The following is a 25833-nucleotide window of genomic DNA, read 5'->3' on the forward strand; positions in this document are numbered from 1 at the left end:
AATTTGACGCCGTGCCGCGGGTCCCGTCCGGAGAATGGGCGCGGCTTCGGGTGTCGTCGGGCCGCAGGGGAGGCTGCCAATTAACCCGCGCTGTCGCAAAGCAAAGTGTCGTGAAACTCGCCGCCCAGTGAAGATGGCGGCCGAGCTGCATCCGCGCAGCGGAAAGCTGATAGGCCTGTCCAACTCCAACCGAACCGCGCAGCGCAACCAACCCGTCCAGGAGTTCAACCACGGGCTGGTGCTGAGCAGGGAGCCGCTGAAGGACCGGGATGTCTTCACCGTCCGCATCGACAAGAAGGTAAACACGGGAGGCCCTCCTGCCCTGTGGTGTCCGGCGGTGGTGATTCGCTGCGGGGGGCGGGGGGGGGGGGGACGCGGCGGGGAGGAGGACGGGGCTCCGTGCGGGGCTGGAGCTCCCGTCCGTCCGTCCGTCCGTCCGCAGTGGGGCTTCCTTCGGCTACTGTTTGCCGGGGCGGTGGGTTCACTTGACAGCAATCTCGGAAGCTGTCAAGTCAGTGTTGTCATGGTTGACTGGGGGCGATGCAGGATTATAATCCCTGGTATGAGAGAGTGTGTGTGTGTGTGTGTGTGTGTGTGTGTGTGTGTGTGTGTGTGTGTGTGTTGTGGGGCAGCGTGGACGGGATGTGCACACACAGGACCACTTGTGTATCCCACCTGATAACGAGGCTAGCTCAAGACAGACAGTCCTCGTAGCCATGGAGGATCCATCTGCCCTGGACTGGAAGCTAAAGGGGCTAGCCGGCTAGTCCTAGCCACCACCAGTAGCACCACCGAGCCCCGTAATAATGTCTGCTTTGCGGCTGGCTACCATGTCTCTAGGGGTGCTTCGAAGAGCGCACTGCTGTTTATCTGTCTTAAAAGCCTGTTGAAACGACCACGTAATCTGACGGACTGTCGCTGTTTAGGCTATTGGTTCCTGATAAGCCAATGGTCGATAGTGCACAAGCCAGGCTTAAATGGTTGTAGCTGTTCCCCCTGCGTGCGGACGACTAGTACAGTGAGAAATAGTGGAGCGAGGGCACAAGTGTCAACTTTGCGTTCACGTCGCTGTCATCTCTCTAGGATACTGAAGAACACACCGCCGGTTGAACAGTGCATCCGTGTAAACATCATAGGCGTCTGCTCTGTTTAGATTGTGCTTCCTTCGACTGGGTAGATGCCACTGATGATGTAGAAGAGCAGGGTTGGTTTTCGGGTCTGTCGCCCGGTACCCTGGTTCCACTTGAAGTCTGTTTATTCGGAAAAGGACTGCCAGCGTGCTTGGTTTGTCAACAACACAGTATGCTGTGCTGGTGGGTGACTGGGTCATAGCTTTACTTTGACCTACCCACATCCGGTCCAATGCCCCCCCCCCAAATTGCCAGACATTAAAATGAAGTGCTCTGACCAAAAGACCCCCCCACCGCCAGCCTCTGTTGTCATCCAGCCAATGGCAGAACGAGATAAAAGGTTCCTATGGATTATTTCTGGGATATACATTACATGCTTGTTATGATGCTGCATATGGGATGGGAAGAAGCTTCTAAGAAGCTTATTATACTGTGTGTGTGTGTGTGTGTGTGTGTGTGTGTGTCATGCCATTCATTACTCGCCCCCAAATCAATATCTTTCCAGCACAGAGCAAGCAACTTGGCAACCCTGCTCCTATTTGTTTATTTCTATTGAGGCCTAGAGTGAGAAGAAGGACCAGAAAATACACCCCTGGTTTCTGTTTCCATATCAAGTATGTTATTGTTTTCGCTTAGATCACTGTCGAGTCCAGTAATCCAGTTGATGTCATGTGTAGCTATCGATTTCCAAATGCATTCCTTCAAGGACAGTTTGATTCCAATGTTCGAATGCTGCCTAGGTCTAGATTTGACTATATTTAGTTATGCATGTATCGAGATTCTCCGGTTGTATCAATGTTTTCCTCCAAACCACGGGGGGAAACGCAACAGAGCCTCCAGGCTTGCCCATCAGGTGGCTGATGTGATGCTTTTAAAAATCAAACCATTAGGCGGCCTAATGTTTGTCTCTCTCTCTGTGCTTTTAGTATTGATGGAGCACTGACTGCGTGCGTGTGAGATCCACCTAGACTGTAGACGCCCAGCTCTCTGGTCCGTGTGTGGAGTGCGTGAACGAGCAGCTGTACTGTACGGTACTGTGGCTCAGTCCGGTATCCCACATTCACACAATCTGTGGTAACGCACTGCCTTAAATAGTGCGGACAGGCTAACCAAGGGCTTTTGGAGAGCAAGCCAGTGGATGTCGAAAATGCAGTAATTGTTTAATGCACATGATCGATTTAGCCATCAGAAATTATGCTAGACCCCAGATCCAGTTGCTGTGAAGGGGGGAGGGGGGGTGGATTGGAGTGTTGCTCCATACCACTGCTTTCTAGAAATTGGCTGCTTGGAAATGTGGGATGTTTCTTTGGTTGAGTGACAGCTTCTCTCACCAATAGTGAAACGCAATGGCAAGAGGTATCAAGGATGTGGCTGAGCCAATTATAACGGGGGGAGAGAAAGTATGCAATAGTTTCAGCTTTCGCCCGTTGTTGTCGGCCCTGGTGAGGTGTATAAAAATAGCTTGTTTCATGTGTCGTTCCAGAGCTCACTCGCGGAGCACTTTTTTAATTTGGCGGTGTTACTGTGGGGAAATGGAACACCTCACAGCCGACTGCGCATCATGTAATCTCCCAAGGTCACACAGAGACATGATGTCGCTCTTCATAACCACCCGATCTATAAAGCTGCAGGGCTTATTTTTGTGGCAATAAATTGAAGTCATCCTCCCAAGGTTTTTTTTTTTTAGACGGCTACACTTTTTATAGTTTTTGTTTGTCTTCATGATAATGTAAGCTTAGCATGTTTTTGGTTTGTTCTAAAGATAATTTAGCTCAGACACACTGAATGTGTGAATCTGCAACCGTCCCTCGCTAGTAGTTTTATTTTATTATGTTTATTATTTTGTTAAAAATTGGGTTGACTCATGGCACTCACACATTTTATTCTTCTATAAATGAAATGCTTGAACGCTTACATTAAAGCAATAGCAGGCAATTTGGGAAAACCAGCCGGAGTAAGCAAAATTTAGAAAGTATCTGAACTGAACAAAAATCCCTCCCCCCTCCCTTCAGGCCTCCCCCCCCCCCCCAAAACCACTCCCTCATTCGTGACCAGCTCGCTAGCTTAGGAATAGGTCTGTCTAGTCATGTGGATGACACCAGTCATGCGCATGGGTGCACACTTCCTGGCGTGTAGGTAACAGACAGACAGGTCAATCGTTTAATATGGGTCGAATGAAAAGATTGGAAAGGCTTGTGACAGGCCTGCGACAGTCACATATACTGGAATTTAGGTATATTGATTGCTGCCAGGATGTGAAGATCATTTCAACAAATATCAGACATTTTTTAAAATAAATAATGGTTGGTAGTTGGTAGTAGTGTTTTTTTTTTTTAACAGTAATTTTTGTTGCACCGGGAGTGAACTGTATTCATGTCACTTGAATTATTTATTCTGTTACTTTGGGGGGCAGACATAAAAAAAATCATGAATATTTCAAGAAGTCTGCTTCTTGAACTTGACCCAGTGACCTACTGACCTTTTGAGTGCCCCCTTGCTCTAAGTCACTGGCCTTCATGTTCCTAGGATCTAGAGGCCCCAACGTCAGACTAGGGTTACCTCATAAGGGGGGTTAGCACTGTTGACCCACAGCAAGGAGGTCCTTGGGTCAAACCCCGAGGGGGGTCGGGGGGGACGGGGGGGGACTTTTCTGTATGTTCTCTGTGTGTTCACGTGGGTATCCTCCCGGTGCTCCGGTTTCCTCCCAAAACCAAAATACATCCTGCCGGTGCCCTTGACCCGGGCAGTGGCCCTGAGGCCGCTCCCCGGGCGCTGCACTGGGCGGCCTCCCACTGCTCCCAGTGCTCCCAGTGCTGCTGGTAAAGGGTTCAATGCAGCGATGTCATTTTGTGTTTAGTACTTGTGCAATGAAAATACAGAATATTCTTCTTAATAAGCCAATGCTCTCGTCATGTTACTATGGCCAGTCCATAGTGGATCTAGAGTAACCCTAATAGCTAACGCTTTGGTCACGCGACAAATGACCAGGTCCAAAGCCACCGCTAACCAGGCTAACCTCTAAACCCCCCTCTCCCCCCCCCCCCCCCCCCCCCCCCACCTTGCCGCCAGGTGAACTCGTGGAGCGGCTCCATCGAGATCGGCGTGACGGCGCTGGACCCGGCGGCGCTGGACTTCCCCAGCAGCGCCACGGGCCTGAAGGGCGGCTCCTGGATCGTGTCGGGCTGCTCGGTGCTGCGCGACGGCCGCTCGGTACTGGAGGAGTACGGCCGCGACCTGGACCAGCTGGCGGAGGGCGACCGCGTGGGCATCCAGCGCAGCGCGCGCGGCGAGCTGCACCTCTGGGTCAACGGGCAGGACTGCGGCGCCGCCGCCAGCGGCCTGCCGCCGCGCCTCTGGGCCGTGGTGGACCTGTACGGCAAGTGCACCCAGGTGACGGTGGTGGGCTGCCAGCCGCCCGACGTGGAGGTGGAGGAGGAGGAGGAGGTGGTGGAGGACGTGGACGTGGAGGAGGTGGACGATGACGAGGAGGAGGAGGACGAGGACGAGGAGGAGGACGAGGAGGAGGAGCTGCTGGTGCGCGGGTGCCGGCAGGACGGCGCGGTGGCGGCGGCCAACGAGGCGGCCAACGCGGCGCTGAACGGCGTGGAAGGTAGGTCGGTTTGTTTTGATGGACGTTTGCTCCGTCGCCGTGGTTTTGTTTTTGCTTTCCGCTGATTGGCTGGTTCCCCCCCGCCCCCCCCCCAGGCCCTGAGTTCGCCTGCAGCCACAGCAGACCAGACAAGTTCCCCCACAACCTCGACACAGACACGGGTAAGTGAGTCCACCGCAGAGCTCGACATGACCGCTATTGATTATCGGTATTGATTATTCTCTCTCTCTCTCTCTCTCCCCGTCCCTCTCTGTCTCTCTCTCTCTCTCTCCCCCTGTCACTCGCTGTCTATCTCTCTCTCACCCCGTCCCTCTCTGTCGCTCTCTCTCTCTCTCTCCTTCGCTCTCTCCCTGTCCCTCTCTGTCCCTCACTGTCTCTCTCTCTCCCTGTCCCTCACTCTCTCCTTCTCTCTCTCTCTCTCTCTCTCTCTCTCTCTCTCTCTCTCTCTCTCTCTCTCTCTCGTTCGCCCCCAGTCCTCACAGAGCACCAGCTGTTTGACGTGTTCAACAACGCCATCGTGTCTCTCTACCGCTCGGAGGACGAGGGCGGGGGGGTCGACGGAGGGGGAGGGGGAGGAGGAGGGGGTGGGGGGAGTAACGGGGGCGGAGTCGTAGGAGGGGCAGCCGGGTCAGACTCCGCCTCCTCCAGGAGCGACCGCGGCAGCAGCAGTGGCGGAGGGGGCGGAGCCAGCAGCGTCGAAGGGGGAGGTTCCACTGGAGGAGGAGGCGGGGGCAGCGCCAACAACAGCCCCGCCGGCAGCGGGGGCGGCGGCGGTCTGGCGGCGCCGGCGCCGGGCGCCATGACGACCAACGACGCGCTGCTCTTCCACGAGAAGTGCGGCACGCTCATCAAGCTGAGCAACAACAACAAGACGGCGGAGCGGCGGCGGCCGCTGGACGAGTTCAACAACGGCGTGGTCATGACCAACCGGCCGCTGCGGCACAACGAGATGTTTGAGGTGCGGCCAATCACGCGCGCCCCCCTCCCCCCCCCCCCCCCCCCGATGCACGCCGTCGTTTCATTCGCCTCTTTTTATGAGGTGTTCTTTTTTTTTGTTTGTTTCATATTTATGCTAGATTTTAAGTATTAATTAAAGGTGACTTATTACGCCACCAGGTGTGAGTGGGATTAGTTACGTTACGAGCCGTTTTGAAAAATCGGCCTCTTCTGACATCACACGTGGGCGTGTCCACCTAGATGTGTGTGCGCTGGATGGATCAGTCCACCGGCCTACCCCAGCAGACTGGCAAACGTTGCTCATCCATCTCGTCCCACATCTAGGTGGACACGCCCACTTGTGATTTTCCAAACGGCTTGTAACGGCTAACCACACTCACACCTGGTGTGAATGTATAATATGCCACCTTTTTAATGCATACATATTTAAACTGTGTTTTAATAACTGAATCGTGTATTTGACTGAATTAGGAATACGGGTATAGAACAGTCCTCGGGTTGGGGTTGTGGTGAGTTTGTGGTTGGTGCCTGAACCCTTCGCACACTGCGAAGGGTTCAGGGACAGTGCAGGCAGCCTCTCCTCCTCCTCCTGCTCCTCCTGCTCCTCCTGCTCCTCCGACGTGTGAGGATGAGAGGATGAGAGGATGCTCTCGTCTCCACGCGGAGGCAGCAGAAGCAGCCAGAGGGGCCCGGCTGACCTTGATTTGATATTCAGATCACGGAGCTCGCGGCGGATGAATAATTGAGTCGATTTCCTTTTCTTGTGATTCTGATTTTGTTCCTCCTTCCCCCGGCGCTGCAGATCCGCATCGATAAGCTGGTGGACAAGTGGTCCGGCTCCATAGAGATCGGCGTGACGACGCACAACCCCAACCACCTGAACTACCCCGCCACCATGACCAACCTGCGCTCAGGTTAGCGGCCGCACTCTTGTCGTGCACGTGCATCACGCACGCACGCACGCACGCACACAAACACACACAAATGCACAGACCCACACATGCACGTGCACATGTTGGTACACATGCGCAAACATGTGCGCACACACACACACACACACACACATGTGCGCACTCACACATACACGCACATACACAAACAAGTATGTCTTGCACGGGCATGTGAGATGGCTCTCCCTGTACTTGTTTGTAATGCTGAGAATGTACTTTCTTCCCAGGCACGATCATGATGAGTGGCTGTGGAATTCTGACCAATGGCAAAGGGACTCGCAGGGAATACTGTGAATTTAGCCTGGATGAACTACAGGTCAGTCAGTGTGTCACGACCTTCTCATATCATTCTTATAACCGAATGATCTTTTTTCTTATGACGTTCAATAACATTCGCTCTCTCTCTCTTGCCCTCTCTCTCTCGCTCTCTCTCTCTTGCCCTCTCTCTCTTGCTCTCTCTCTCTCTCTCCCCCCCCCCCCCCCCCCCCCCCCCCAGGAGGGAGACCATATAGGGCTGATGCGGAAGGCGAGCGGTGCCCTCCACTTCTACATCAACGGCATCGACCAAGGTGAGGGAGGAGGTGGCAGATGGCGAGCACATTCTAGCGGAAAGTCCCGGAACAGTGGGAGCTAGCGGTGACAGTCGCTCGCTGGGAGCTCGATGAGGAGTAGGCGGGGGGGGGGGGGGGCATACGAAGAAGACTTATCTGTCTTCAACTCTTTTCATATCTCTTTTTTTCCCCCCGTGTAAACTCATGGTTTAGCTCACCTCTAAATTCACTCTGCTTGGAAGCACCCACAATGCAACGGTAAACCGGTTTATGATCTGCCCGTGATTGGTTCCTGGCGGCGGTGGCGCTCGCCTAAGCCAACCGGTGGCGAGTGTCGGGTGTTGTCACTCACTCGGTTGGTTCTCAGTCAAGCCAATCAGCTGTGACCTTGATGATGGTCGAGGTCACCTCATTGGTCCTTCTTCGCCCCCCCCCCCCCCGGCGTCCCACAGGCGTGGCGGCGGCGCAGACGCCCAGCGTGGTGTACGGCGTGGTCGACCTCTACGGCATGGCGGTGAAGGTCACCATCGTGCACAACCACAACCACAGCGACCGGCTGCGGCGCAACAACGCCATCATGCGGGCGCTGTCGCCCGACGCCGGCCGGCCGCGCCCCGCCCTCTCCCTCACCCCTGACCCCGAGGGGGGGCCCGACCGCCTGCTCTTCCACGCCAACTGCGGGCAGAAGGCGGCCATCATCAGCGACGGCCGGACCGCCCTGCGACCTCAGTAAGTCGTCCCCCCCCCTCTCCCCCCCTCTCCCCCCCCTCTCCCCCGTTCTCTTAACGCCTGGCCCTCATTTCAAGTCTCCCATAAGTATATTCATTTCTTTCTTCATTATTTTTTAAATGAGTAAATGCCAGCTACCTCCATCGAATGCTTTGCTGGCGGTGAATGTCTCCTTAAAGATGAAGTGAGTTAGTGTGTTAAAGCGGCCACTATGGGCGAAATACGGGCACGGTTCATAAAGCATGCTAATAGGCCCCTCCCACACACAGGGGTCGCTAACGTTACGCTAACGATGGGTTAGTTTGGGCTTCACCCAAAAATCGAAAAAAAAACACGATCGAAATTTGATGAATTTGCACAAGCCCTCACCGCAGTGTGAATGCTCCTCCCCTAACGCCTCTCTCTCTCTCTTTCTTTCTTTCTTTTTCTTTTTTTTCTTTTGTTTTTTTTCTTCTTCTCCTTCTCCTCCCCTCTCCCCCTCCTCCTCCTCCCTCTCCCCCTCTCTCTCTCTCTCTCCCTCCCTCCCCCGCAGCGCCACGGACGACTTCAACCACGGCGTGGTGCTGAGCGGCCGGCCGCTGCGCTCCAACGAGGTGTTCCAGGTCCGCATCGACAAGATGGTGGACAAGTGGGCGGGCTCCATCGAGATCGGCGTGACCACGCACAACCCCGCCTACCTGCAGCTGCCCTCCACCATGACCAACCTGCGCTCGGGTGAGGGTGAGACGCCGGGGGGTCGCCGGACGCAATTCAGACAGACTGAATCTCAATGTAGCGATATCGGATCTAAATATTCGCAATTTGATTATTTCCCCAAATCGTTCAGCCCTAGTGCGATTTGCAAATCGCAGAGGCTGCGATTAAACCCTTCTTTTATTTTTTATATATATATTTTTTTAACTGTTACTGACTCGAGATCAGTAAGATTCATATTTATTTTTCTTTTACAATTCAATAGTTAAATAAAGATGTTTCAATATCAATTCATCTGAACGCATAGGCGTGGCCTAAAGGAAAGAGCAGTTTATACGTTGACTGCTTCCAGTGTTGCGTGGGTCATACTGCAGAATGATTAAGTGCTTGTGTTTAGTGAGTAAAACAGAACATAAGGAAATTTAAAATATATATATATCGAATGCTAAATCATAATCGCAATATTGATCGAAATAATCTCCATTCCCCCAGGGACGTGGATGATGACGGGGAACGGAGTGATGCACAACGGCACCACCATCCTGGACGAGTACGGACACAACCTGGACCGCTTGAAAGTGAGTGTTCCTATTGGCCCCTCCCCCCACAACCACGCCTTTTTTTTAAACACGCCCCCCCCCCCCCCCCCCCAGAACCAGGAACGCACACGTCACCTTGAGAGGTCGCTTCCTCTCTTCAAGCCAAAGCTTTATTGCGGCGTGTGGAGTGTAGGCGAACACGACACAAATCATATTGATTTAAACTCACTCATGATAAAGATTGACGCTTGATAAGATCCAGCCTCCCAAGTCCCCCCCACCCCCACTCCCCACTCCCCCCTTTCCAACCCTTCCACGCCATCATGACCGAACAGACCCCCTCGAACAAGCAGCTCCTCCCTCCTCCTCCTCCTCCTCCTCCTCCTCCTCCTCCTCCTACAGATCTTAACCCCCACCTCTCATCCGTTCTTAAATCTGTATATTTCACATTGAAGCGAAATGTGTTAAACTTCAGTACAAAAACGACACCTCGCTCAGGTCTTCCACCCCCTCTCCCCCTCCCCTCCCCCCCCGGCCTCACCAGGCGGGCGACACGGTGGGCGTGGTCCGCAAGGAGGACGGCAGCCTGCACTTCTTCGTGAACGGCGTGGCGCAGGGCCCGGCGGCGTGGAACGTCCCGCCCAGCGTGTACGCAGTGGTGGACCTCTACGGCCAGGCGGCGCAGGCCACCATCATGGACGACATGGGTGAGTGGACGGTGGACCTCCTGGGCGGTTGACCCCAAGGCCGTCATGTGAATGAACTAATGTGTTATGAGTAGGCCTGGGCAGTAAAACAATCAATTATAGTCGTATCGTGATAGACCTTTGATCAATATCAATATAAAACATGTTCAGTATATATATCGATAAGAGACTGGACCACCGGATCTAGCGGCTGGGTTTTGTTACACAAACACGGTTCCGTACTTATTTACAATATTTGTTTTTCATTGTTGTATCGATATTGGAGTATTTATTGATGAATGAACAGTGTAAGGTCATATTAAGTGTTAAACAGAAGTGTTTAAATCCAGCATGGTAATTCCCAGTCTTTTTAGGTAATTTAAATGATCAATAGTTATCGATATCGATCAATATGATCAAGTTATATCGTGATATGTCTTTCAGCCATATCGCCCAGGCCTAGGTTATGAGTTATGTGATGCTGGACAGTCTGTGACTAACGTGCAAGCAATTTTTTTTTTTTTGGCTGAATGTACTGTATGTTTAACGCCCTTCATCAGTTAGTAGTCGCCATATGGTTTTGCAGGACAACAAGAAACATAATCTAGAGGGATTACCCCTCCGGAACAAACCCATCACCCCGCCGCCCATGGTGGGGGGAGGGGGAGGAGGGACAGGGGAGGGTCGGGGGGGAGAGAGGGTTATAAGCGGTTGATAGTAAATCTGGGACACATTTTGGGACACAAAGCGGAGACGGCCCTAAACATTAGGGGCCCCTAGGCAAGGTGTATTTCCGCTGGTAGTACTGACCTGTATTCATTGAGGGTAGTTCTGCCCTGGAGGGCTTTCAGTGAAAATGGGGCAAACGAAATACTCTCTCCCTCTGCATTATCAGTGTTGTAAAATAATTGTGGAATCGACGATCCCATTCAAGGAGACGTGACTGAACCGCAGTGACTAAAAGGGGATTTTCAATGAATGATTGAATCGTTAAATTTTGATCTGCTAGAATTTGCTCCCTTAATGCAAATGTTCTGGTCGGATGTCTGTGGCACAGAAGTTATCTTGGTATATGGCGACGCACTTATTTAATTTTAGACTCCCTTCATGTTTTTATGACGCCCTCTGTACAAAGCCATCTTATTTTAAGCCAAGGTGCTCGACGCATATGGTTGCCAGGCAACCAACATATCCAGGAATTATGAACATCAGGTGTGGACAGTAAATGGCTCTTTGCCATATGTACATAACCGTATGTTTATCTTTAACGAGCCGGTGACAAAAGACGTCACGGCCATATGGTCAGTTGAGTGTCTCAGGAAAGCGATAAATGTTGTGAGATCCAATAGTTCGGTAACAATACTAAACCAAACATTAAATACTAAACTATGCACTGTTATGCGTCGGTATCGCTCAGTGATACCGAGAGTTCAACGGCAGGTCGGACGCTCGAACGCCATTGGCTGAGTGTCTGACGGCCCTCCTTATCTTCCTGTTGGGAGAGTGTTATTCAAACGTCAGCCTTCACACACACGCTCAGTGTGGTTTCAGAGGAATCCAACTCTTATGAATTATTAACCGGGCCGTCCTCCGTCCTCACCCCTCCTGACCGAGGGTGCGTCTGTTCTGACCAGCGGGGCGGGGGGGGGGGGTGGGCCGTCGTGGTGGTGGTGGCCGGTGTTTCAAGGTTCACCAGCGCACGTGTCGTGTCGTGTTTTTTTTGTTTTTTTTGCGTTTTAACGTTTCCACGAAACCACCCATCGTCACGGTAACCGTTCCGCCATCAAAAGAGAAAGGGTTTGGTCGGTTGCGTTTCTTCCTGTTTGTGCTGTTTTGGACTTTATGTCTCCTTCCCAATTGGATGAGGACGGCGTTTTTTTTTACGAGGCCAGTAAATGAGGGATTGTAAAAGGCTTGTTTACACACGCCCACATACACAGTGGACAGTGTTTAGACGAGCATCACACTCATGCACCTTTATGCCATTTCACATTGCGTCAGGGAGTCAAAGGAAGGAATGACGTGGTATTTTATTTTCTCAAATAATGTTATTCACTAACCAACAAAACAAATCCTCCTTTTGATCCCTTTCATATAAAGTTAATCCTTAAGCGTTGAGATCCAGCGCACAACTCGATTCACTCCCGATGAGTCATTCAGGAGACAAAAACCACTCTGAACGCAGACATAGGGGATCGTCCTAACCCCCCCCCCCCTCGCTGTGTCTCCTCCCCCCAGCCGACCTCCCCCCGCTCCCGGAGGACTGCCTGGAGGGCCCCGCCGCTATGACCCCTGGGAGCCCCTGCTCGCTGGGGGGGGGGGGCTCCAACCCAACCGCCAACGACCTGCGCTTCCACCACCTGCACGGCGCCAACGCCGTCATCACCAACGGCGGCCGCACCGCGCTCCGGCAGAACTGCCGCAGCGAGTTCAATGACGCCATCGTCATCTCCAACAGGTGGGCGTGGAGAACGGGGGCGACGTTCGGTTTGTTTGGGGGGGGGGTCCTCAAGTGTCGCTTTTCCACCGACGGTATCGGCTAGACTCGACTCGGTTCCAGGCGCGTTTCCATCTAAAAAAAAAAAGTACCTCTTCAATGTGGGCGGGTCGTAGAAAAGAACCTCTCCACCACCACGGGCGGGTCGTCGTTAGGTTTTAATCACGGGAGACGCGATTCCTGGGAAATCTGAATCTGATCAAGACTGTTTCCTGATTCCCGGGAAAGGTTGTGATGGGAAATAAAATGAAATAAACAGCGCAATGACTGCGCGTCTATTGTTGTCATACGGTAACGTTGATGGAGGCGAAACTCGAGCCCTAGGAAAGGAACGACACTATATAACGAAACAGCGAAACGCTGATCCTCCGGAGCCGGTCCGTGGACTCCAGCCACGCCGGACACACACAACCACGCCCGACACACACAACCACGCGCAGCCTAACTCTAGCCCCGGGAAAGGAGCGACACACACGGCGAAACGCTGATCAGTGTCCCCCTCGGGAGCGGGTTCGTGGACTCCAACCACGCCGGACACAACTTAACTTTGAGTGATTATTCCCATTTACAGCCGCTGGCCAATCAGTTGCCGGCAGCCTGTTTACGTCACACAAAAGTACCTACTCCGCTCGCTTGGAACCTCGACGGAGGTAGTACTGAAAAAAAGTACCCGGTACTAGGTACCGGGTACTTTTTTTGCCAATGGAAACGCAAAAAAGGCGTGTCGAGTCGAGCTGGTACTGTCGGTGGAAAAGCGGCAAAGGTGTTGTCGGATTAATTGATAGATAATTATTTATTTGAGCCTTAATACACTATAAGCCGCTTATGTCAGTGGCTGGCTTGGCTGACTGACTGATATATAAATTGATATAAATCAACTTTCTTCTGATTTCCGTTTGAGAAGCAGATGGTTCTAGCAGGGCTTATAATGATTTGTAATCGTTGATTCCAGCTAGAGAGTTTTGGTGGAAATCGTCTGGGAGTATCAGGCTGGTCCGCCCGCTAATCAAGCAAAAGGGTGTTGAATAATTCATGTCCATCTGTCTCCAGCCGGGACCATGTTGTTCCCCACATCAGGGCACTCACTCACATTTATTTCAGGGATTTACATGAGATAAAAACACTTTTTTTTTTATCTCATCTTCTTTTAAAATTGTTTTCAGAAATCTTTTTTTTCTTCCATGTTGCAAACTATTATCCGAAACCTTTTTATAGCACCAGTGTAGCAGCGTGGTGTTTTTATTTTTTTTTAAAGATTTATCTTTGAAGGTTTTATCCTTTTCAGGACATGCAGCGAAGGACCACGGGCAGGAATCGAACCCCGGTACAATATGGTACGCCGGGGCACCCCCCCGTTTTAGTGCTAAGCTAATGCTATCGTCCGTTTCCCCCCCCCCCCCGCCCCCCCCAGGTGCCTCCGGGACGGGGAGCTGTTTGAGATCATCATCCAGAGGATGGTGGACCGCTGGTCGGGCTCCATCGAGGCAGGTGAGTCGTTTGAGTAAAACTGGCCCCGCCCTCCGCACGCTAAACGACACGGCGAAACATTTGAAGAGACTGAAGACGACATTAAAAGCATGTTAATACGTACCTAACACAGAGTGACGTCAAGGCAATACAAAATGTAGACGCACATATACATAGCTTATTTACAAAAACATGTTGTGTACATGAAAGTCAAACAAATGAAATGCGTTTAAAATGTGTCTGTCTGTGCTGAAGTCGCACTTCAGCTAAATTGTTGACCTGAATATGTAGTTGTAACAATGTCCACGCTACACACTCCACAATAGTGTTTAACACTTTTGTAGTACACACACTTCTGTAGTACACATTTGTAGTACTTAGGAGTACTACAAAGACTAAAGAGTACTGCGAGTAGCAAGGCGTCTTCCCTGTGAAGCAATGCACTCGTCACCCAGAGGGGATGTTTGACCGTGTGGGCGGGAGGGTCCGTCGGGGGGCGGGGCGGGCGGGGGAGGGGAGGGGGGGATATGGAGTGTGTGCTGCCCTCCTTACTCTATGATCATGTTAAAACATGCTGGTAGTGGTGCCGTCCTCCTCTGTCTCGCTGTCTCTAGGCGTGACGGCCATCCGGCCGGAAGAGCTAGAGTTCCCCAACACCATGACGGACATCGACTACGACACGTGGATGCTCAGGTAGGGCCCCCCACTGGGAGGCTGAGGCTCCTCCTCCTCCTCCTCCTTCTCCTCCTCCTCCTCCTCCTCCTCCTCCTCCTCCTGCTCTGGCGTGTGTTAGATGACTCCCTCTACAGGTTAAACTGCTGCTACTGCATGAGTGCCCTCTGATTGGCTGACAGGGCCTGCTCGTTAAGCAGTTGATGCGACACACCTGTGCTAACCTTAACCCTCACCTGAGGGCTTTTATTAAAGGCGGGTTTCTCCTTTAAGACCAAACGTCTCTCGTATCAGTAGTGGTGAACCAGTTACGGTTCACAACAAAAATACAAAATTGCATTTCATTGCTACTTTTTTTGGTTGTCCTTAATGTTATTTCATGTTGTAATATTGTATGCAGTTCACACATGTAAGTTTAAAATACGGGTCAATAGTCTATAACGCAGGTAGCCGTCTACCTGTGGCCGGCTCCCTGCGTAGCAACCCTGGCTTCTCTGGAAGCTAAGCAGGGCCGGGCCTGGTCGGGCCTCGGATGGGAGACCGGTCGGTGCTGGTAGAGGTGTTGGGAGGGGAGGGGATGGAGGGGATGCCCACCAACCCCTCTGGCCTATGTAAGACCCCCCCCCACTAACGTAGATGTTCTCTCTCTCTCTCTCCCCCCCCCGCCCCCATTTCAGCGGGACGGCCATCATGCAGGACGGCAACACCATGCGCAACAACTACGGCTGCGACCTGGACTCGCTGACCACGGGCTCCCGCATCGGGATGATGCGCTCGGCCGGCGGCGACCTCCACTACTACATCAACGGCGTGGACCAGGGCGTGGCCTGCACCGGCCTGCCCCCCGGCAAGGGTGAGGAGCCCGCCGCCCCGCCCCTGTTCATGGATTACATTTCATTACTTACTTTTATTTATTTATTTATATTTATTTATTTATTTATTTTTATATATATATATATATTTATTTATTTATTTATTTATTTATTTATTTATTTATTTATTTTTATATATAATTTATTTATTTATTTATTTATTTATATATAATATATTTTTTTTTTCATTGTGTCAGTTCACCTTTTATTTTATTGTAATGTAAACATATATATTTTCCCTTATTGTATATGTTTATATTAGGGCTGTGAAACGAGCACAACGATTAATCCCAGTATAGTATTGGTGAGTTAACTCACGATTAATAGATTAATTTTTTTTTAATCTATTTTAAATCCACTCCCAATTGAAGTTGAATGAGATCATCCAATGGAATGACACGTCATCATCACCCATACCAAATGTACTGGTATGAACAATGTGCGTCGATGCTTAAATTTTGTATTAATCAAATTCAACTAAGATTGCGTTAACGCATTATTAACGCGCTAATTTTAACAGCCCTACTTTACATAAATCTTTTTTTCCCCCGTTGTATTGTGAGTCTACGCCCCGTACCCGGGTACATTTAAGTAACAGACCCATAATCAGTGTCGTGAGCAACCCCTGTGTGTGTCCCACCGTGACACCAGGGTCTGTGTTCTGACCCCAGTCCAAAGTCTCCCCGTTCATTATTAGCGTCTTTTGTCACCGACTGACTCTCTAAAACCCCACCCCCCCCCCCTCTCTGGCGCCCTCCAGAGGTGTTCGCCGTCATCGACTTGTACGGCCAGTGCGTCCAGGTGTCCATCACCAGCTCGTCGGGCCCGCTGGACAACAGCCTCTGCACCAGCAACATCACGGAGAAGAGCTACCCCATCCACTCCCCAGGTACCGCCACAGCGCCCCCCTCTAGTGGTCGGGGGCGGGCAGCGCAGGCTCCGGAGAGCTCCCTAGATCTCAATAGAGTAGCATCATTGAATATCCGATTTATGTCCTTACAAAACACTGGGGTGTGTTTTCTGGCCCAAAGAGTTGGTGCCAATCTTTTCAATAGTTGTTTTGAACAATTTTATTCATTCACTAATGACTAATAATCTCATGACATGTATGTCATAAGAATAGTGTTTATCTTTTTTAGACTGTTCTATTCCGACTTTAATCAAACCCTAGTACTGAGTACGGTCCATTCAAGTCTGTTCTCTACGTGTGTGTGTGTGTGTGTGTGTGTGTGTGTGTGTGTGTGTGTGTGTGTGTGTGTGTGTGTGTGTGTGTGTGTGTGTGTGTGTGATTTCGCAGTAGCGGGCGTGGCCCACCGTCTCCACAACAAGCACGGGAAGAACGTGGTGTTGCTAGGCGACGGTTGCCAGGCGGTACGGGTCGGCGGCTACGCCCACGGCATCGTGTTCAGCGCCAAGGAGCTCCGGACGGACGAGATGTTCGAGGTACGAATTATTGATGCACGACATGGAGGTACGGGTCACCTATATCCCTGTGACCCCAACCGGGGCTAGCTCCTAGGCATGGGGGGGGGCTCAGACACCACGGACCAAAGGGTTGATTATGGTTCCACGTCGACGCAACGCACGGACCCATCACGTTAAAAATGGGGTTGTGAGTATTTTCTGACTTGAAAATTGGGTCACTGGGCAAATTCGTTTTTTTTCACACACACACACACACACACACACACACACACACACACACACACACACACACACACACACACACACACACACACACACACACACACACACACACACACACACACACACACACACACACACACACACACACGGGCAGTTAAAACACAAGGTCGTCTACCCCTCAACTTTAAATAACGCTGAACGCCCTCCGCTGCGTCATTGTTGTGTTCTGTTGCATTGATAACGTGTCAAAAACATTTGGCCTGTTAAGCCCTTTGAGACTGTAACGGTGATTAAAGGCTATACGAATACAATTTAGATTTAATTTAACTTTGACAATGAACTAAGCCCTTCTCTCTCCCCCTCCCCCAGGTGAAGGTGGACGAGGTGGACGAGCAGTGGGGGGGGTCGCTCCACGTGGGCCTGACCACGCTGGCGCCCCCGGAGCTGCCGTCCTGCCCGCTGGCCGGCCTCACGGCCTCGCTGCCCCAGCTGCGCTCGCGCGTCACCTGGCTGCTGGCAGGCGCCGAGGTGCGGCGCAACGGCCTGCTGCAGCGGCAGAACTACGGCTGCTCGCTGCACCGCCTGCGGGTGAGGAGGACACACACACACACACACACACACACACACACACACACACACGCACACAGGCGCACACACTGTCCTGATAGCAAAGCGTAGCGTGCTGGGCTAGTGCGCGCTATGCTACGCTAGGTGCTAAGGTGTGCTAGATGGTAGCGCGTGCTGCACTTCGCTGACGCGCGCCTCTTTTATGAGATTCTGTTTTAGTAGTAGTTGCGGGAGGGAGGCAAAGAGAGAGGGGTGAGGGGGGGGGGGGAGTGAGGGACAGGGGGAGGAGGGTGAGAGAGAAGCAGGGAGCAGTAGGGAGAGAGGGAGGGCGGGGCTGAGAATGATGCAGGGTGGGAGGGAGGGAGGGGGGAAGAGAGGGGAGGGAGAGAGCGTTTAGTTTAGTGTTGAGTTCAAAGTCACCTCAAGGTCATAGTAGAGGAAGGTATTCTGGGGGGAAAAACAGGACAGAATCTGAGAATCTGTCGCAAGTCCAACATGTCCTGTTTTATTTTAACGTGAGAATGGCCGCCGGGGGCACAGTGGATAACGTGATGTTGTTGTTGTTGTTGTTGTTGTTGTCGTCGTGGTGATCAGGTGGGTAACCGCGTGGGCGTGAAGCGGTGCAGCGACGACACCATGCACGTGTTCATCGACGGGGAGGACATGGGCCCCGCCGCCACCGCTGTCGCCAAGGTGCTCGCTCGCTCACTCACTCACTCACTCACTCACTCACACACTCTCATACACACCTCCACGTATCACACATACACCTCAGCCACACACACACACGTACACACACACACACACACACACACACGTACACACACACACGTACACACACACACGTACACACACACACACACTTGTACACACACACACACACACACACAGTGTTGTAAAGCCGCGCTCCCCCTTGCAGAACGTGTACGCGGTGCTGGACCTGTACGGCCGCGTGACGGCCGTCTCCATCGTCAGCTCCTCGCTGACGGAGGACCCCGAGGGCACCAAGGCCCCGTCGCTCTCCTCCGACAGCTACAGCGAGGAGGGGGAGGAGGACTGCACCCCGCTGCTAGAGGTAGGACCAGGGGGGAGGAGAGGGGGAGAGGGGGGGGAGGAGCACTGCACCCCGCTCCTAGAGGTAGGACCAGGGGGGAGGAGAGGGGGAGGAGGAGGAGGAGGACTGCACCCCACTACTAGAGGTAGGACCAGGGGGGGGGAGAGGGGGAGAGGGGGGAGGAGGAGCACTGCACCCCGCTGCTAGAGGTAGGACCAGGGGGGAGAGGGGGGAGAGGGGGGGGGGAGGAGGACTGCACCCCGCTGCTAGAGGTAGGACCAGGGGGGAGGAGGGGGGAGAGGGGGGGGGGGAGCACTGCACCCCGCTGCTAGAGGTAGGACCAGGGGGGAGACCTGGGGGAGGAGGGGGAGGAGGAGAAAGATGAGTGGAGAGGCAGAGGAATACTGGGGAGGAGGGGGAGGTAGAGTCTCAGAGGGACAAGAATCATCGTCTATGTGATCAGATCAGTGTTGGTGAACTCTCTCTCTCTCTCTGTCTCTCTGTCTCTCTCTCTCTCTCTCTCGTGTCCAGGTGGAGAGCGAGACCTGCGCTGGTTCTCCTCCTCCCCTCCCTCCTCCTCCCCCTCCTCTTCCTCCTCCTCCTCCTCTTCTGGCCCCGCCCACCATCATGTCCTTCCTGGAGAACCACGGCAAGAACATCCAGCTGTCCAACCAGAGCCAGACGGCGGCGCGCGTCTCCAGCTACAACCAGGGCCTGCTGGTCACCTCCCAGCCCCTCAGCCCCCAGCAGCTCTTCCAGGTAGGGGGGGGGTGAGGCTGTCTGCATGGTGGGTGGGTGGGTGGGTGGGTGGGTGTGTGTGAGAGAGAGTGATTGGGGGCGGTGATGGGTTGAGGTAGTGTGTGTGTGTGTGTGTGTGTGTGATGGGTTGAGGTAGTGTGTGTGTGTGTGTGTGTGTGTGTGTGTGTGTGTGTGTGTCTGAGTCTGATGGGTGAAGTGTGTGTGAGATAGGTGGAGTGTGTGTGTGTGTGTGATGGGTGGAGGTTGTGTGTGTGTGTGTGTGTGTGAGATAGGTGGAGGGTGGGTGTGTGTGTGTGTGTGTGTGTGTGTGTGTGTGTGTGTGTGTGAGATAGGTGGAGGGTGTGTGTGTGTGTGTGACTCATGCGTCTCTCCCGGCCCCCCAGTTCCAGATAGACCGACTGAACCCCGCCTGGACCTCCTCCCTGTCGCTAGGGGTGATAGGCCACGCCCCCGACCGCCTCAACTTCCCCTCCACGGCGTGCTGCCTGAAGCGCTCCGCCTGGCTGCTGCAGCGGGACTCCGTCTTCCACAACTCCCTCAAGGTGAGCGCGCACACACACACACACACACGCACGCACGCACGCACGCGCACACACGCACGCATGCACGCACGCACGCACGCACGCACGCGCACACACGCACGCACACACAGACACACTCACAGTCACACACACACAGTCACACACACACACACACACACACACACACACACACACACACACACACTCCACCTCCACCCATCAGTGTGTGGATGGTGTAAAGGCACCCTCTCACATAAACACACACAGTAGTGACCTGTTGATGACCGCTGTTCCCCCCCCCCTCCCCCCTCCCCCCCATCAGATCTGTGAGAACTACGGGCCCAACCTGGACACGTGTCCGGAGGGCACGGTGCTGGGGCTGCTGGTGGACGTGGCCGGCTGCCTGCACCTCTACGTCAACGGCATGGACCAGGGCGTGGCCGCCCAGGACATCCCCTCGCCCTGCTACCCCCTCATAGACCTCTACGGCCAGTGTCAGCAGGTCAGTGCACGCACGCACGCACAGACACGCACGCACGCACAGACACGCACGCACTCACACAGACATGAACTCACTCACTCACTCACTCACTCACTCACTCACAGACACACAGACATGAACTCACTCACTCACACACACAGACATGAACTCACTCACTCACTCACTCACACAGACACACAGACATGAACTCACTCACTCACTCATGCACATGATTCATAGCACACACAAACATGATACACACACACACACACACACATGCTAATGAGAGATGCATGCAAATACCAACACATAAACATTGCATTGTGAGCACTGTTTAGTGCAACGGAGAGCTAAGTGCCAATCTGTTGCTTTGGCTACAGCTAATTGGGAAGCTGGCTGTCTAATTGGTGTAAAGACAGACATGCTCGCCACCAAACTCACCGATGGATAATTAGATATGTGGCTCGCTGGTTAACTGGTGGCTCAATGGATAACCAGTGCACTGAGCTCACTAGATGTACCCAGGCCTGTGTTCTGACGCCTCGTGGTGTTGTTGTGGCAGGTCACCATAGTGACCAACAACGTGCCAGCCGCCAGCGGGGAGGGCAGCGAGGCCCGTTGCCAGGGCGACATGGAGAAAGCCGACATGGTGGATGGTGAGATGACAGCCATATGCATGTTTAGCCTCCGCCGGGAACGGCGCAACGCAACGAGGCTGCTCATGTTTTTGACTGCGCGCGTGTGTGTGTGTGTGTGTGTGTGTCCCAGGTATCAAAGAGAGCGTATGTTGGACCCCGCCTCCGGAGGTGAACCCCAACAAGACGTGCGAGTACCAGGCGCTGTGCGCTCGCTTCAAGGACCTGCTGACGCTGCCCGGTACGTTAGCCTCTCTTTGGTTCCGTAGGGCGACTTGAGATCAAATATTATCACAATCATGGACCACAATCATTGGGAATTTCACAAGATTATTGATAAACAACCCAACGTGCTTATGAACTCAAAACCCCATTCTAGAGCGTGTCACTGAGAGTCAAAAGTTCGGTACCGGACTGCGGCTAGGTTCCCCCTTTTCGCTGTCACGTTTCATCCTCCGTATCGGGGGTCATTCAAAGGGCATCTCTTCTTCACGTCCGTAATCGTTACGATAAGCCACCCCTCCTTTTATCTCCCCCGTCACCGTCGCAAAGTCCGACCCTGGCCTTCTGTTTGTCGTCCCTGTCCCCCCCCCCCAGACGGCTACTTCAGCGAGGACGCCAAGTCCAACCTGTGCTACTGTGAGTCGTGCCACAAGCTGCGCGGCGACGAGGCCTACTACAAGAGAGGGGAGCCCCCCCGCGACTACGCCCTGCCCTTCGGCTGGTGCCGCTTCGCCCTCAGGTCAGACCCCCCGGACACGGCCCCTCAGCCAATCAGGATTTCAATCAGGAGTTGTTGTTGTTGTTGTTGTTGTTGTTGTTGTTGTGATGTCAGAGTGGGGGGCGGATTGAGAGTTTGTGCGTCACAGACCTTGTCGTCGTTGTGTACACAATCCTTTTGCCCGTTAGACCCTTTTTTCCACAGAGGTGTCGTCATAGAGACGACACAGGGGGGCGCTCGTAACACAAACTATCAGCTTTGCGCTGCTGGAAGTGGTCTACTGCAAAAGGGTCTGATGTATTTTTAAACAATATTATCTCCGTCTCTCTCCCGCTCTCTCTCTGTCTCTCTCTGTCTCCGTCTCTCTCTCTGTCTCCGTCTCTCTCTCGCTCTCTCTCTCTCTCCGTCTCTCTCTCGCTCTCTCTCTCTCTCTCTCTCCGTCTCTCTCTCTCTCTCTCTCTGTCCCTGCAGGATCAAGGCTCACTGTGAGGTGTCCAATGCGTTGAAGAAGTGGCACATCGCCTACCACGGCACCAGCGTGGGCGCCCTGAGACGCACCCTGGACCACAGCCAGCTGCTGCCTGGTAGGCGCCGATGCGGCCAATGCTAACGAGTAGCACTGGATAGCAAGTGTCAGAAGTGGGAGCTAACAATGCCAATGCTAATAATTAGCCTTTTGATGCTTACACTTCGAATGCTACGAAGTGTTTGCATGAATTGCATACAAAATTCAAAATTCATACAAAATGTGCCGACACTGTCGATGCTAACTATTAGCACCTGGAGCTAACGCTGTGAAACGCTGTCGACTCTGGCTGTGACGGAGCGCGTCCGCGGCGGCGCTGAAAGGTAAACGCTGCGTGGCTGTGCGCCCCCCCCCCCCCCCCCCCTGCAGGCACGTCGTCCGTACTCTCGGTGTCCCCGGTGAAGACGGAGGAGCCCAACGGCGGCGGCGGCTACTCGGAGCCCGAGGAGAACTGCCCCCCCGGCAAGGACCCCCCCAGGGTGCAGCTCTCGCCCACCATGCGCTACTCCGGACAGGAGACCTTCGCCCCCAAAGTGCAGTAAGTCCCCCCCCTTGTGTTTAAACGACAGACCTGACGCTACATCAGCCTTGACACTACATCAGACCTGACGCTACATCATCTCTGACGCTACATCAGCCCTGACGCTACATCATCTCTGACGCTACATCAGCCCTGACGCTACATCATCTCTGACGCTACATCAGCTCTGACGCTACATCAGCCCTGATGCTACATCAGCCCTGACGCTACATCAGCCCTGACGCTACATCAGCCCTGACGCTACATCAGCCCTGACGCTACATCAGCTCTGATGCTACATCAGCCCTGATGCTACATTAGCTCTGATGCTACATTAGCCCTAATGCTACATCAGCCCTGATGCTACATTAGCTACATTAGCTCTGATGCTACATTAGCCCTAATGCTACATCAGCCCTGATGCTAAATCAGACTAGGGCTGCTCCATTATGGAAAAAATCGAAATCACGACTATTCAAAAGATTATTTTCGAGTTTGAAAACATGATGCATTTATTCAGCAATTCTCTCCAAAAATAATATTATTTTTTGTGTTTTTTTTTCTCTTCTCTAGATTCCGGGACCCCCGCTCCCACCGCTGCCACCAGGCCCAGGTGGGCTTCCAGGTGTGCGTGCGGCCGGGCTCCTACAAGGCGGGGCCCCAGGCGCTGGGAGCCAGCGAGCCCCCCCTGGACCCCCGCTTCAGCAACGCGGAGATCGAGTGGATCTCCAAGGAGCAGGGGGCCACCCTCCTGTACGGACTGCTGGTCCGGGTGGAGTGACGGCCGCCGGGGGGGGGGGGGGGAGGGGGCGGAGGGGGGGGGGCGTCGACCACGCCCACTCTGAGCCCCTCCCCCCTGGACTTAAATGGAAACAGAACAACCAAAACCGACGGGCCCCGCCTTCTTTCCCGAGCAAAAAAAAGAGACTTCTCCGGAATACCGTTATTCCTGTTGTGGATTGTTGACGATTCAACATTTGACGTTTTTTTTTTGTTTTTGTTTTTGTTTATTTTACCCTTGGACACTTTTAAATGAGCGGGGATGAGGGGGGGGGCGATTGCGGTTCCACAGAAGAACTGACACTGCCTGCACTTTATGTTTGAGACACTCGTGGGGCGATTTTTAAAAGTAACCCGTTCCCCATCCGCGCACCAAGTCTGTTCACCCGCTCCCACTTCTCTGCATCACTCTGTTTTTCCTTCTCTTTTTTTTAGTTCTTTTCTTTTTTTTGCCCCGGACCCCCTGTCTGTCCTCCTCCCCTCGCTACCCGTCGCCCTCGCCGTCTTTTCTCGTTTGTCTTCTGGCACTTAACTCCCTCACCGCTATCCTCTCTCTCTCTCTCTCTCCCAGCCGGCGCCTCGCTCTGATGTTTGTAGAGTAAAAAAAAAAAAGCGGGGGAAAAAAAAAAAAAATTAGATGACGTGGTGGTCCTGTCCCCGTTGTGTGACGAGGCTGACCCAGGGCAGCTGCACTGGTGGACTGTCCACCCCCCCCCCCCCCCCACCCAACACCACCACCCCACACCACCACCACCACCCCACCCGTCTGGTCTCCACCTCGTGCCATCCCATCCGCTCAGCGACTATCAGACTATGAAATGTATGGGAGGGCAAAAAGGCGAGGAGACTCCCGTTCAACGAAGACCTGACTGAAAGGGGGGGGGAGGAGGAGGGAGGGGGGGGGGTGTCATGTGTCATGGAAGAGCCTTCAGAATCAAAGACCCGGAGATGAACCTCCGGAGTTCAGGAGTTGGATGACAGAAGAAGAGACGGGGGAGTAAGAACAATGTTTACACATGTAATGGTGTGTGTGTGTGTGTGTGTGTGTGTGTGTGTGTGTGTGTGTGTGTGTGTGTGTGTGTGTGTGTGTGTGTGTGTGTGTGTGTGTGTGTGTGTGTGTGTGTGTGTGTGTGTGTGTGTGTGTGTGTGTGCACCCCGCCCACCTAACAAACACCAAGGTTTGCCTGTCCGTCGGTCAGTCGTTCATTGTCTGTTGCTCTCTTGGTATTTGTAGTTCTGTTATTTTGTAGTTCTTTATATTTGGTTTCTAGAAGGTCAGGGGCCACAGGCTAATACTGTGGAGGGGGGACTGAGAACTCACACACACACACACACACTAGAAGTAACATCATTAATGTGCCGATGCATAGAGGAACAGCTAAGGGCATGTAGGGTCCGGTCCGACCGTACTCAGAGTACTCACAAATGTAAAACTATTTAAAGGAGCGAAACGGAATCAAAGTAAGACACCAGTCGGCGGCGATGTCTTTTTGTATTTGCTTTACACACCCACATGCGCGTTTTCCCCACACTCATCCGCACTAGCTATCCCTACAAACGCTGTTTACCTGAAGGACCCACCCACCCACCCACCCACCCCCTCACCCACCCACCCCGTCCCCATGTCTCGAGCCAACACGTCTGTCGGTAGAACGCTCGACTGGTGGTCCATCCCCCCCCCCCCCCTCACTCACACTGACGGGGAAACAGGGCAGTCCCCATGGGCATTACGTGAAGCTAAGTGCTACAAGTTTACATTGTGAATGCGAATGTACCGTGTCGGTCTGCTTTCATGTGCTCCGTGGTCATACACATGGGGTGGGCGGGCGTTTTTATTCAACGTAGAATCTTAAGTATTCACTTACACCATGATTGATTATCTACTGGGGAGGGGGGGAGGATGAAATGTTTCCAAGCATATCCGTTTACGAACCAACCGAGTTTTTGTTGCCAATTTGATACGTTTTGTGTTTTTACTTGAGATGCGTTACACCCCCCCCCGTCTTGTGTGTTTCTGTTTTGTGTTTTTCGCACTGGTTGGGTTGAGTCCGCTATACGTTGTGATGCGGCCCATGAGCAGAGAGGGAACATGGGGCGTTGTCCAATCAAAATGTGAAAAACAAATGGGTTGTCTGTGGCCCGTCGCTGCTTTGTACAAGACGTTGATTTGTATTTTGAGTTCCTTTTTATTTTTTTTCAGTTTGTTGCATTGTACAGGCTGTTACATAACATTAAAATCATATCTTCCCAATTTGTAAAAAAATGAAAA

The 25833-nt window shown here is 53.0% G+C and overlaps 2 protein-coding genes across 5 annotated transcripts in view; both read left to right on the forward strand.

Annotated features, from left to right (window-relative positions):
• Positions 1 to 25833, forward strand: part of LOC311368685 (uncharacterized protein) — a gene marked incomplete at its 3' end in the record, with an annotated part of 89737 nt that overhangs the window by 37896 nt on the left and 26008 nt on the right. The gene's annotated exons all lie outside the window — the stretch shown is intronic.
• On the forward strand, positions 20 to 25182 carry neurl4 (neuralized E3 ubiquitin protein ligase 4). 4 transcript variants are annotated; one of them, XM_084487368.1, is made up of 29 exons: positions 20 to 298; positions 4200 to 4740; positions 4836 to 4901; positions 5214 to 5698; positions 6500 to 6611; positions 6875 to 6963; positions 7144 to 7216; positions 7651 to 7927; positions 8460 to 8647; positions 9113 to 9198; positions 9704 to 9866; positions 12084 to 12303; positions 13754 to 13830; positions 14391 to 14502; positions 15159 to 15334; positions 16114 to 16242; positions 16651 to 16796; positions 17370 to 17588; positions 18162 to 18260; positions 18487 to 18642; positions 19153 to 19380; positions 19764 to 19922; positions 20224 to 20403; positions 20945 to 21038; positions 21151 to 21258; positions 21615 to 21759; positions 22210 to 22322; positions 22634 to 22802; positions 23358 to 25182. In XM_084487368.1, the coding sequence occupies exons 1-29, from the start codon at positions 35 to 37 to the stop codon at positions 23563 to 23565; spliced, it is 5082 nt and encodes a 1693-aa protein (XP_084343494.1). In that variant the 5' UTR covers positions 20 to 34; the 3' UTR covers positions 23566 to 25182. The 4 variants fall into 4 exon arrangements, with proteins under 4 accessions (XP_084343494.1, XP_084343496.1, XP_084343495.1 ...); XM_084487370.1 differs by having other exon boundaries at positions 14424 to 14502; XM_084487369.1 differs by having other exon boundaries at positions 8460 to 8641.

This window comes from Micromesistius poutassou, assembly GCF_964030765.1.
Source record: "Micromesistius poutassou genome assembly, chromosome: 23".
In the NCBI taxonomy this organism is placed as follows: Eukaryota; Metazoa; Chordata; class Actinopteri; order Gadiformes; family Gadidae; genus Micromesistius; species Micromesistius poutassou.

Excerpts from the sequence above, each read along its gene's own strand:
- neurl4 (XM_084487368.1), top strand. The coding sequence starts at position 35 with ATGGGCGCGGCTTCGGGTGTCGTCGGGCCGCAGGGGAGGCTGCCAATT. Across the intron at positions 7,928-8,459 it reads CGGACCGCCCTGCGACCTCA|CGCCACGGACGACTTCAACC; the intron begins GTAAGTCGTCCC and ends CCTCCCCCGCAG. Across the intron at positions 18,643-19,152 it reads ACTGCACCCCGCTGCTAGAG|GTGGAGAGCGAGACCTGCGC; the intron begins GTAGGACCAGGG and ends TCTCGTGTCCAG.